The sequence below is a fragment of the Coregonus lavaretus genome (assembly GCF_964263955.1).
Source record: "Coregonus lavaretus genome assembly, chromosome: 25".
Taxonomy (NCBI): domain Eukaryota; kingdom Metazoa; phylum Chordata; class Actinopteri; order Salmoniformes; family Salmonidae; genus Coregonus; species Coregonus lavaretus.
The window spans coordinates 13,132,680-13,145,209 of record NC_140012.1 but is presented as its reverse complement, the minus strand read 5'-3'; the positions used below and the strand labels follow the sequence as shown (position 1 = coordinate 13,145,209).

At 43.2% G+C, this 12,530-nt stretch overlaps 1 protein-coding gene across 1 annotated transcript in view; it reads right to left on the bottom strand.

The window, feature by feature from the left end:
- The window catches only part of LOC311100531 (zinc transporter ZIP11-like), a gene marked incomplete at its 5' end in the record, with an annotated part of 179,726 nt that overhangs the window by 49,143 nt on the left and 118,053 nt on the right, over positions 1–12,530 (bottom strand). Inside the window, one exon of the mRNA XM_084141445.1 lies at positions 11,584–11,766. Coding sequence (XP_083997571.1) covers positions 11,584–11,766 — 183 coding nt within the window. The remainder of the gene's footprint in view (positions 1–11,583; positions 11,767–12,530) is intronic.

The window sequence follows — 12,530 nt, the reverse complement described above, 5'->3', positions numbered from 1 at the left end:
ACCTACAAACCAGTAAGAATTCCGGCTCTCACAGACCTGTTCGTTTTTCTTTAAGAAGCCCTCCTGTTCTCCACTCATTACCTGTATTAACTGCACCTGTTTGAACTCATTACCTGTATAAAAGACACCTGTCCACACACTCAATCAAACAGATTCCAACCTCTCCACAATGGCCAAGACCAGAGAGCTGTGTAAGGACATCAGGGATAAAATTGTAGACCTGCATAAGGCTGGGATGGGCTACAGGACAATAGGCAAGCAGCTTGGTGAGAAGGCAACAACTGTTGGCGCAATTATTAGAAAATGGAAGAAGTTCAAGATGACGGTCAATCACCCTCGGTCTGGGGCTCCATGCAAGATCTCACCTCGTGGGGCATCAATGATCAGGAGGAAGGTGAGGGATCAGCCCAGAACTACACGGCAGGACCTGGTCAATGACCTGAAGAGAGCTGGGACCACAGTCTCAAAGAAAACCATTAGTAAAACACTACGCCGTCATGGATTAAAATCCTGCAGCGCACGCAAGGTCCCCCTGCTCAAGCCAGCGCATGTCCAGACCCGTCTGAAGTTTGCCAATGACCATCTGGATGATCCAGAGGAGGAATGGGAGAAGGTCATGTGGTCTGATGAGACAAAAATAGAGCTTTTTGGTATAAACTCCACTTTTTGGTATAAACTCCTCGACGTGTTTGGAGGAAGAAGAAGGATGAGTACAACCCCAAGAACACCATCCCAACCGTGAAGCATGGAGGTGGAAACATCATTCTTTGGGGATGCATTTCTGCAAAGGGGACAGGACGACTGCACCGTATTGAGGGGAGGATGGATGGGGCCATGTATCGCGAGATCTTGGCCAACAACCTCCTTCCCTCAGTAAGAGCATTGAAGATGGGTCGTGGCTGGGTCTTCCAGCATGACAACGACCCGAAACACACAGCCAGGGCAACTAAGGAGTGGCTCCGTAAGAAGCATCTCAAGGTACTGGAGTGGCCTAGCCAGTCTCCAGACCAGAACCCAATAGAAAATCTTTGGAGGGAGCTGAAAGTCCGTATTGCCCAGCGACAGCCACGAAACCTGAAGGATCTGGAGAAGGTCTGTATGGAGGAGTGGGCCAAAATCCCTGCTGCAGTGTGTGCAAACCTGGTCAAGACCTACAGGAAACGTATGATCTCTGTAATTGCAAACAAAGGTTTCTGTACCAAATATTAAGTTCTGCTTTTCTGATGTATCAAATACTCATGTCATGCCATAAAATGCAAATAAATTACTTAAAAATCCTACAGTGTGATTTTCTGGATTTTTTTTTTTTTTTTTTTAGATTCCGTCTCTCACAGTTGAAGTGTACCTATGATAAAAATTACAGACCTCTACATGCTTTGTAAGTAGGAAAACCTGCAAAATCGGCAGTGTATCAAATACTTGTTCTCCCCACTGTATATGTACTTTTTTGAGCAGGGGGACCTTGTGGGCACTGCAGGATTTCAGTCCTTCACGGCGTAGTGTGTTACCAATTGCTTTCTATGTGACTATGGTCCCAGCTGCCTTGAGATCATTGGCAAGATCCTCCCGTGTAGTTCTGGGCTGATTCCTCACCGTTCTCATGATCATTGCAACTCCACGAGGTGAGATCTTACATGAAGCCCCAGGCCGAGGGAGATTGACAGTTAATTTGTGTTTCTTCCATTTGCGAATAATCGCACCAACTGTTATCACCTTCTCACCAAACTGCTTGGTGATGGTCTTGTAGCCCATTCCAGCCTTGTGTAGGTCTACAGTCTTGTCCGTGACATCCTTGGAGAGCTCTTTGGTCTTGGCCATGGTGGAGAGTTTGGAATCTGATTGATTGATTGCTTCTGTGGACAGGTGTCTTTTATACAGGTAACAAACTGAGATTAGGAGAACTCCCTTTAAGAGTGTGCTCCTAATCTCAGCTCGTTACCTGTATAAAAGACACCTGGGAGCCAGAAATCTTTCTGATTGAGAGGGGGTCAAATACTTATTTCCCTCATTAAAATGCAAATCAATTTATAACATTTTTGACATGCGTTTTTCTGGATTGTTTTGTTGTTATTCTGTCTCTCACTGTTCAAATAAACCTACCATTAAAATGATTGACTGATCATTTCTTTGTCAGTTTTTTATTTTCTTTTATTTCACCTTTATTTAACCAGGTAAGCCAGTTGAGAACAAGTTCTCATTTACAACTGTGACCTGGCCAAGATAAAGCAAAGCAGTGCAATAAAAACAACAACACAGAGTTACATATGGGGTAAAAAAAAAACATAAAGTCAAAAAATACAACAGAAAATATATATAGTGTGTGCAAATGTAGCAAGTTATGGAGGTAAGGCAATAAATAGGCTATAGTGCAAAATAATTACAATTAGTATTAACACTGGAATGCTAGATGTGCAAGAGATTATGTGCAAATAGAGATACTGGGGTGCAAAAGAGCAAAATAAATAACAATATAGGGATGAGGTAGTTGGGTGGGCTAATTTCAGATGGGCTGTGTACAGGTGCAGTGATCGGTAAGGTGCTCTGACAACTGATGCTTAAAGTTAGTGAGGGAGATAAGAGTCTCCAGCTTCAGAGATTTTTGCAATTCGTTCCAGTCATTGGCAGCTTTGGGGATGACCAGTGAGATATACCTGCTGGAGCGCAGACTACGGGTGGGTGCTGCTTTGGTGACCAATGAGCTAAAATAAGGCGGGGATTTGCCTAGCAGTGATTTATAGATGGCCTGGAGCCAGTGGGTTTGACGACGAACATGTAGTGAGGACCAGCCAACAAGAGCGTACAGGTCACAGTAGTGGGTAGTGTATGGGGCTTTGGAGACAAAACGGATGGCACTGTGATAGACTACATCCAATTTGCTAAGTAGAGTGTTGGAGGCTATTTTGTAAATGACATCGCCGAAGTCAAGGATCGGTAGGATAGTCAGTTTTACGAGGGCATGTTTGGCATCATGAGTGAAGGAGGCTTTGTTGCGAAATAGGAAGCCGATTCTAGATTTAACTTTGGATTGGAGATTCTTAATGTCTGGAAGGAGAGTTTACAGTCTAACCAGACACCTAGGTATTTGTAGTTGTCCACATACTCTAGGTCAGACCCGTCGAGAGTAGTTATTCTAGTCGGGTGGGCGGGTGCCAGCAGCGTTCGATTGAAGAGCATGCATTTAGTTTTACTAGTGTTTAAGAGCAGTTGGAGGCTACTGAAGGAGTGTTGTATGGCATTGAAGCTCGTTTGGAGGTTTGTTAACACAGTGTCCAATGAAGGGCCAGATGTATACAAAATGGTGTCGTCTGCGTAGAGGTGGATCTGAGAGTCACCAGCAGCAAGAGCGACATCATTGATATACACGGAGAAAAGAGTCGGCCCAAGAATTGAACCCTGTGGCACCCCTATAGAGACTGCCATAGGTCCAGACAACAGGCCCTCTGATTTGACACATTGAACTCTATCTGAGAAGTAGTTGGTGAACCAGGCGAGGCAGTCATTTGAGAAACCAAGGCTATTTAGTCTGCCAATAAGAATGCGGTGGTTGACAGAGTCGAAAGCCTTGGCCAGGTCGATGAAGACTGTCTATTATCGATCGCGGTTATAATATCGTTTAGGACCTTGAGCGTGGCTGAAGTGCACCCATGACCAGCTCGGAAACCGGATTGCACAGCGGAGAAGGTACGGTGGGATTCGAAACGGTCGGTGTTCTGTTTGTTAACTTGGCTTTCAAATACTTTCGAAAGGCAGGGCAGGATGGATATAGGTCTGTAACAGTTTGGATCTAGAGTGTCACCCCCTTTGAAGAGGGGCTGACCGCGGCAGCTTTCCAATCTCTGGGGATCTCAGACGTTACGAAAGAGAGGTTGAACAGGCTAGTTATAGGGGTTGCGACAATTTCGGCGGCTAGTTTTAGAAAGAAAGGGTCCAGATTGTCTAGCCCAGCTGATTTGTAGGGGTCCAGATTTTGCAGCTCTTTCAGAACATCATCTGTCTGAATTTGTGTGAAGGAGAAGCGGGGGGGGGGGGGGGGGGGGCATGGGCAAGTTGCAGCGGAGGGTGCAGTGTTGGTGGCCGGGGTAGTGGTAGCCAGGTGGAAAGCATGGCCAGCCGTAACAAAATGCTTGTTGAAATTCTCGATTATTGTAGATTTATCGGTGGTGATTGTGTTTCCTAGCCTCAGTGCAGTGGGCAGCTGGGAGGAAGTGCTCTTATTCTCCATGGACATTACAGTGTCCCAAAACTTTTTGGAGTTAGTGCTACAGGATGCTAATTTCTGTTTGAAAAAGTTAGCCTTTGCTTTCCTGACTGCTTGTGTATATTGGTTCCTAACTTCCCTGAAAAGTTGCATATCGCGGGGGCTATTTGATGCTAATGCAGTACGCCACAGGATGTTTTTGTGCTGGTCAAGGGCAGTCAAGTCTGAGGAGAACCAGGGGCTATATCTGTTCTTAGTTCTGTATTTTTTGAATGGGGCATGTTTATTTAAGATTGAGAGGAAATTACTTTTAAAGAACAACCAGGCATCCTCTACTGACGGAATTAGATCTATATCCATCCAGAACACCTGGGCCAGGTCAATTAGGAAGGCCTGCTCGCTAAAGTGTTTTAGGGAGCGTTTGACAGTGATGAGGGGTGGTCGATGGGCAACCGTACAAAATCAGCAGGGGATCAAATACTTTTTTCCCTCACTGTACGTTATTGTCTATCTGTAAATGTAATTCTTAGTCTTAATCAATCTGGATTCAAACCTAAACATAGTACCACTACGGCTACCATGCTTGTTGTAAATGATATTGCAAATGCCTTTGAAGATAGAAAGAATTGTGCTGCCATGTTTGTAGACTTCTCAAAAGCTTTTGATACTGTAGACCATGTTATTCTGTTGAATAAGCTGTCCTCAATAGGGTTGGGTACCACAGGAGGTTGGTGGCACCTTAATTGGGGAGCACGGGCTCATGGTAATGGTTGGAGTGGAATTAGTGGAATGGTATCAAATACATCAAACACATGGTTTACATGTGTTTGATGCCATTCCATCTGCTACGTTCCAGACATTATTATGAGCTGGGCTCCCCTCAGCAACCTCCTGTGTTGGGTACTGATGCTTGTCGATGGTTTCATAATTATCTCAATGACAGAACTAAGGCCATCAAGGTAGATGGGGTCAAATCTGAGTTCCTTGAGTTACATAAAGTGGTGCCTCAAGGGTCGATACTCGGTCCACTACTGTTTACAATCTATACAAATAACATTGAAAATGCTGTAAAAATATATATTCATTTGTATGCAGATGATACAATGTTGTATTTAATTGCTTCATCGGTTGGCCAAGTCTTTTCACATTTAAAGTCTGATTTTCAAGCACTGCATAGGTCACTACTGGAACTAAAGTTAGTGCTAAATGTAAACAAAACAAAATGCATGTTTTTTTTCTAGGTCCCATAACCCAGATTTAAATGAATTTGTTATGGCTAGTTTGAACGGTACACAAATTGTGCGAGATCCTTCCTACAAATATCTTGGTATCTGGCTTGATGACAAACTGTAATTTAAAAAACATGTCACTGAGCTGGTGAAGAAGTTGAAGTTCAAGGTTGGTTTATTTTACAGAAACAAAGTGTGTCTGCATGCAGTAGCATCTACACTTAATTTGTTCATTTGCCAAGAAAGCATTTTCCCTGCACTTTCACCTTGCTCAACATATTATTGCTTGGATTTCATGGTAGCAATCTCGTTTATTATGTTATACTCGAGCTTCAAAGCTTCAACTGTTGAAAACAGACAACATTTCTATCTAAACCGTGTTTTCTTTCTAAGTCGTGGACCTTCTGTTCTATTATTTCAAATTCCTTATGGGTCTTATTTTTCTTATGTGAAGAGTAAGACATGATACAACCTCTCATACACTATATATACAAAAGTATGTGGACACATCTACAAATTAGTGGATTTGGTTATTTCAGCCACACCTGTTGCTGACAGGTGTATAAAATCGAGCACACCGCCATGCAATCTCCATAGACAAACATTGGCAGTAGAATGGCCTTACTGAAAAGCTCAGTGACTTTCAACGTGGCACCGTCATAGGATGCCCCTTTCCAACAAATCAGTTCTTCAAATTTCTGCCCTGCTAGAGCTGCCCCGGTCAACTGTAAGTGAAAACGTCTAGCAGCCACAACGGCGCAGCCGCGAAGTGGTAGGCCACACAAGCTCACAGAACGGGACCGCCGAGTGCTGAAGCGCGTAGCATGTAAAAATAGTCTGTCCTCGGTGGCAAGCAGCCGCACACAAGCCTAAGATCACAACTTTTGGTCATGTAGTGTATTTGCTTTAAGAGCTTCCCAGACAACAGTTGGGCATTTATTTCCAAAAACATGTCTATCTGTGTGTTGAACTATGAGGTAAACTCCTTATCTCCAAGTAACACTGTGTTGAATCGCCATGTCTTCGTTATTGGCATAGGAGGATTGAGCTTAAACGTGAAGGACAATGGGCTATGGTCTGAAATTATTCTAGGAAAGTTTACAATAAAAAAGTTAATTCTTGAACATGAGTTATGGACATGAGAGTAATAAGAGTATTATCTTTCAGTTGGGTGTTTATATTGCCACAGTTCACATAGACCAATCACTGACGTTGCGGTTTAATACCTTAGACATGTTAGGAAGACGATATAGTTTAGTTGATGACTACGTCCAACCGGCCTAACAACAGCAGACCACGTGTAACCACGCCAACCCAGGACCTCCACACCCGGCTTCTTCCCCTGCGGGATCGTCTGAGACCAGCCATCTGGACAGCTGATAAAACTTTGGGTTTGCACAATTCAACAATTTCTGCACAAACTATCAGAAACCGTCTCAGGAAAGCTCTTGTGTGTGCTCGTTGTCCTCACCAGGGTTTTGACCTGACTGCAGTTTGGCGTCGTAACCGAATTCAGTAGGCAGCGATGAAGGCTCCCCTGCTGCTGGAGCCTGAGGCGCTGAGTCGGCTTGGGCGTCATGTCCACACCAAGCAGGTCTGCAAGGGCAGCAGGCAGAGTAGGGACAAGCACCGGAGTTGAGTCCAGTGATGGCTGGTCCAGGAGAGACATGTATTGATCACATCTTTACTTATGCTGCAGAAATGTGCTTGAAAGAAGTATCGAGATCCATTGGATGTTGTGAACATAATATAGTAGCCATATCTAGGATATCCAAAGTTCAAAAGGCTGGGCCTAATATAGCGTATAAGAGGTCATACAATATGTTTTGTAGTGACTCCTATGTTTGTTGATGTAAATAATATTTGTGGTGTGTAATGAGGAGCAAACAGACGTTGCACTTGACATATTTATGAAATTGCTTATCCCAGTTACTAATAAGCATGCAACCATTAAGAAAATGACTGTAAAAACTGTTAAATCCCTGTGGATTGATGAGGAATTGAAAAATTATATGGTTGAGAGGGATGAGGCAAAAGGAATGGCAAGTAAGTCTGGCTGCACAACCGATTGGCAAACATACTGCAAATTGAGAAATTTGAATAAAAAGAAGAAGAAACTAGCTCTGGAGCACCTTCAATGACATTTCGTAAAAGAAGGCAAACTCAGCTCCATCATTCATTGAATTAGATGGCTCATTCATCACAAAACCGACTAATATTGCCAACTACTTCAACTACTTTTTCAATGGTAAGATTAGCAAACTTAGGCATGACATAGCAGCAACAAACGCTGACACTACACATCCAAGTATATCTGACCAAATTATGAAAGACAAGAATTGTAATTTTGAATTCCATAAAGTGAGTGTGGAAGAGGTGAAACAATTGTTGTTGTCTATCAACAATGACAAGCCACCTGGGTCTGACAACTTGGATGGAAAATTACTGAGGATAATAGCAGACGATATTGCCACTCCTATTTGCCATATATTCAATTAAAGCCTACTAGAAAGTGTGTGCCCTCAGGCCTGGACGGAAGCAAAAGTCATTCCGCTACCTAAGAATAGTAAAGCCCCCTTTACTGGCTCAAATAGCCAACATATCAGCATGTTACCAACCCTTAGTAAAGTTCTGCAAAAAATGGTGTTTGACCAGATACAATGCTATTTTACAGTAAACAAATTGACAACAGACTTTCAGCACGCTTATAGGGAAGGACATTCAACAAGCACAGCACTTACACAAATGACTGATGATTGGCTGAGAGAAATTGATGATAAAAAGATTGTGAGGGCTGTTTAGTTAGACTTCAGGGCGGCTTTTGACATTATCGATCATAGTCTGCTGCTGGAAAAACGTATGTGTTATGGCTTTACATCTCATGCTATATTGTGGATAAAGAGTTACCTGTCTAACAGAACACAGAGGGTGTTCTTTAATGGAAGCCTCTCAAACATAATCTAGGTAGAATCTGGAATTCCACAGGGCAGCTGTCTAGGCCCCTTACTTTTTTCCATCTTTACTAACGACATGCCACTGGCTTTGAGTAAAGCCAGTGTGTCTATGTATGCGGATGAGTCACCACTATACACGTCAGCTACTACAGTGACTGAAATGACTGCAACACTTAACAAAGAGCTGCAGTTAGTTTCAGAATGGGTGGCAAGGAATAAGTTAGTCCTAAATATTTCAAAAACTAAAAGCATTGTATTTGGGACAAATCAATCACTAAACCCTAAACCTCACCTAAATCTTGCAATAAATAATGTGGAAATTGAGCAAGTTGAGGTGACAAAACTGGTTGGTGTAACCCTGGATTGTAAACTGTCATGGTCAAAACATATTGATACAACAGTAGCTAAGATGGGGAGAAGTCTGTCCATAATGAAGCGCTACTCTGCCTTCTTAACCTCTACGGGATTGGTGTCCCATATATGGGACGGTTGAGCAAACGTGCACTAATGTGATTAGCATGACTGTTGTAAGTAACAGCAAACTTTCCAGGACACAGACATGTCTTATATGGGCAGAACGCTTAAATTCTTGTTAATCTAACTGCACTGTCCAATTTACAGTAGCTATTACAGTGAAAATATACCATGCTATTGTTTGAGGAGAGTGCACAACAACAAAAAACGTATCACAGCAACTGGTTTGATACATTCACCTCTGAAGGTAAATAATGTACTTACATTCAGTAATCTTGCTCTGATTTGTCATCCTAAGGGTCCCAGAGATAAAATGTAGCATAGTTTTGTTTGATATTATATTTTACCAGATCTAATGTGTTATATTCTTCTACATTAATTTCACATTTCCACAAACTTCAAAGTGTTTTCTTTCAAATGATATCAAGAATGTGCATATCCTTGCTTCATGCTCCAGTTTTGTCGCACCTGGACTACTGTTCAGTCGTGTGGTCAGGTGCCACAAAGAGGGACTTAGGAAAATTGCAATTGGCTCAGAACAGGGCTGCACGGCTGGCCCTTAGATGTACACAGAGAGCTAACATTAACAATATGCATGTCAATCTCTCCTGGCTCAAAGTGGAGGAGAGATTGACTTCATCACTACTTGTATTTGTGAGAGGTATTGACATGTTGAATGCACCGAGCTGTCTGTTTAAACGACTAGCACACAGCTCAGACACCCATGCATACACTACAAGACATGCCATCAGAGGTTTCTTCACAGTCCCCAAGTCCAGATCAGACTATGGGAGGTGCACAGTACTACATAGAGCCATGACTACATGGAACTCTATTCCACATCAGGTAACTGATGCAAGCAGTAGAATCAGATTTAAGAAACAGATCAAAATACACCTTATTGAACAGCGGGGACTGTGAAGCAACAGAAACATAGGCACAGACAAATGCATACACACACATGATAACATACGCACTATACACACACGTACACATGGATTTTGTGTTGTAGATATGTGGTAGTGGAGTAGGGGCCTGAGGGCACACACTTAGTGTGTCGTGAAATCTGTTATGAATGTATTGTAATGAATGTATTGTATTGTAATGAATAACTGCCTTAATTTTGCCGGACCCCAGGAAGAGTAGCTGCTGCCTTGGTAGCAGCTAATGGGGAACCATAATAAACACAAATACAAACTCTGGCGTCCCCTTGGCTAGCTGGAGTGCTTCGGAGGGCATGGCTGGCTGAAGCGCTGACAATCGCTTGTCTGGCTGCAGCACTGGTTGTTGTGGCACCGGCCGGGGTGCATGATGGATAGGAGCTGGCTGCTGGACCTGCTCAGGCTCCGATGGTGGCCATTTGACAGGCCAAGTAGCTGGCTTGGGAGCCGGTGGGGGAACTGGCTGGAGCACCTGTTGTTGCACTGCTCCATGCTGGAGTCCAGGTGGGGGCAGAACTGACCGCTGGACCGATGGCTGTGGCACCCACGCCATTTGAGGCTGCTGCACTGCCCTGGGCTCAGGATGCGGTTGGTCGATCCATCGGTGCTCAGGGACTCAAAGTGCAGGCTTTGTGGTGCTGCCAGTTACCAGGCAAAGGTTCTGGAGCTGGCAAGCACTGGACAGGAAGAGGAAGAGGACTCGGGACCAACGCTGCAGGTTTTCTGCGACTGTGTCGTGTCTTGCTGAGTGCCTCGTTGTAGTCCTTCTAGTCCTTCACCAGACGCGAGAGTTGCTCCAATTGCTGGAGCCTCTCCTTCATGTGTTGTATTCACGCCGGTGTGTGCGTCTGGACCAGGGCATGGCATAGGGCATGAACTGCTCTTTATCCGTACTGGTCATGTCTCTGTCGAGATGGACCATGAAAAATAGCACCACCAACTGGTGGTGATGTCCGGAAGAGGTTCTGGTTAAATATAGGTACAATCGTCCCGGCGCCTCTGTTAGTGGTAATGACCAGTAGGAGACAGATGTAGCAGAGCACACTTTATCCAGATTTTCATAACGTCATACCGTCCTTCTCTCATCCTGGGATTTACGTTTTATTACCGTCTTAGTACACAAGCCAATTGGCCTCCTTATTAATTCAGCCACTTACTTAGCTAACTAGCAAGTTAATACAAATACACAGCTGGACCAGCTCCCACTTTCTCCCGTTGTGCTTTTTACAAACGAACATGTGACTGGCTCAACAGTTCTGGGGAACTACGGTAAGCTTCATAATGTAAGATGACGTATTGCACAAGTTGACTGCAGGTATTAACTTAAAAAGCAGCTACAAATACTCACATTTATTGAAAAACCTCAAAGAAATTGTTTTGACGATATTGAAAAACCATCCTGTGGCTTATTCTAAATACCCCGGTATACAGTATATACAGTATACCGCCCAAGTCTACCAACTAGAGGAGAAAGCTATAGCAAATGGTGTGTTGGCTCTTCAAAATCACTGCTACAGATATATCTTTAGATATACTAAATTGACCCCTACCCACTACTCCCTCTGAGAGGATTGCCTTCGTGTAGCTTCAGCAATATGGGGGAAATTCCACAAAGGGAATCAGCCTGTTACCATATTACTGATTCTTAAGAACCTAACCTATCCAATTCAGATGTCCATGAAAAGACTAGGGAAATATGATAGGGGCTAGGATCTAGAAGTTAGGGGGTAGGGGTTGGTTTGGGACTGAGCATAACAGACTGGGCTATGGTGGGTTCTTCTTCTCACCTGGGATGTTGTGGATGGTGATGGCCAGGATCAGGAGGACAATGCGCCTCCAGCTGCTTCCTGTTTGTCCTGCCCCTTCTCGTTGCCGACTGCCCACTTCCTGTCCCTCGGAGTCTGAGGAGCCAGCATCGGCACGGGGGCCTTTCCTCCTTTGGTACACATCTCCTCCGTTCTCAATCTTATCTGTAAGGAAGAAAAGACATTCAGACAACATTCCTACAAAATACTGCACTTGCCAATCAAGCAATCTTTCAGATTAGAATACGATTAAGCAATATTAGAAGACGATTAAGCAATGGTTACCATTATTTCAGCAAATTGGATCCTATGAAAAGTCCAAGTGAGACAGAGGTCTGATGAGAAGCTGATTAGTATGGTCATCATCACTTGCATTTTGTTTTCAGTCTAAAGGCAATACTATTATTTAGCTAACAGTAACAATTTACAAACACCATTAATTTAATATCATGCCATCTCAGTTAATGAACTAAAACAATTTAATTACGGCAATTGTCTGCTTGAATTAGCATAAACAATATACAAAGAGAACAGCACTGTAAATGATCAAATGACTGCAAATTATTGTTAAATTCCTCCACACAAGAATAATGAGTGTGTCAATGCAATTAGCAAAAACAAATTGAACAACTACTTTTAATTCAGAGAGTAAAGTGACTGCACGCACTGGACATTACTAAATGATGATAATACAACTATTCACAAGCAAAACAGTTACTATTGCCATCAATCAATGAAAAGCAATTCTAATTAACCTACAAACAATTGTCTGAAAAGGTAATATGCCCATATTCCCTCACATCAATGCCACTTCGATATATTGACAGAATAATACATAACTTCAATGGCAGTAGACAAAAACAAGTTGATGCAATAGTTTACTCTTATTAGCACCTGATAACTCTGTTTGACCTGGGTCTCTTTGGGTC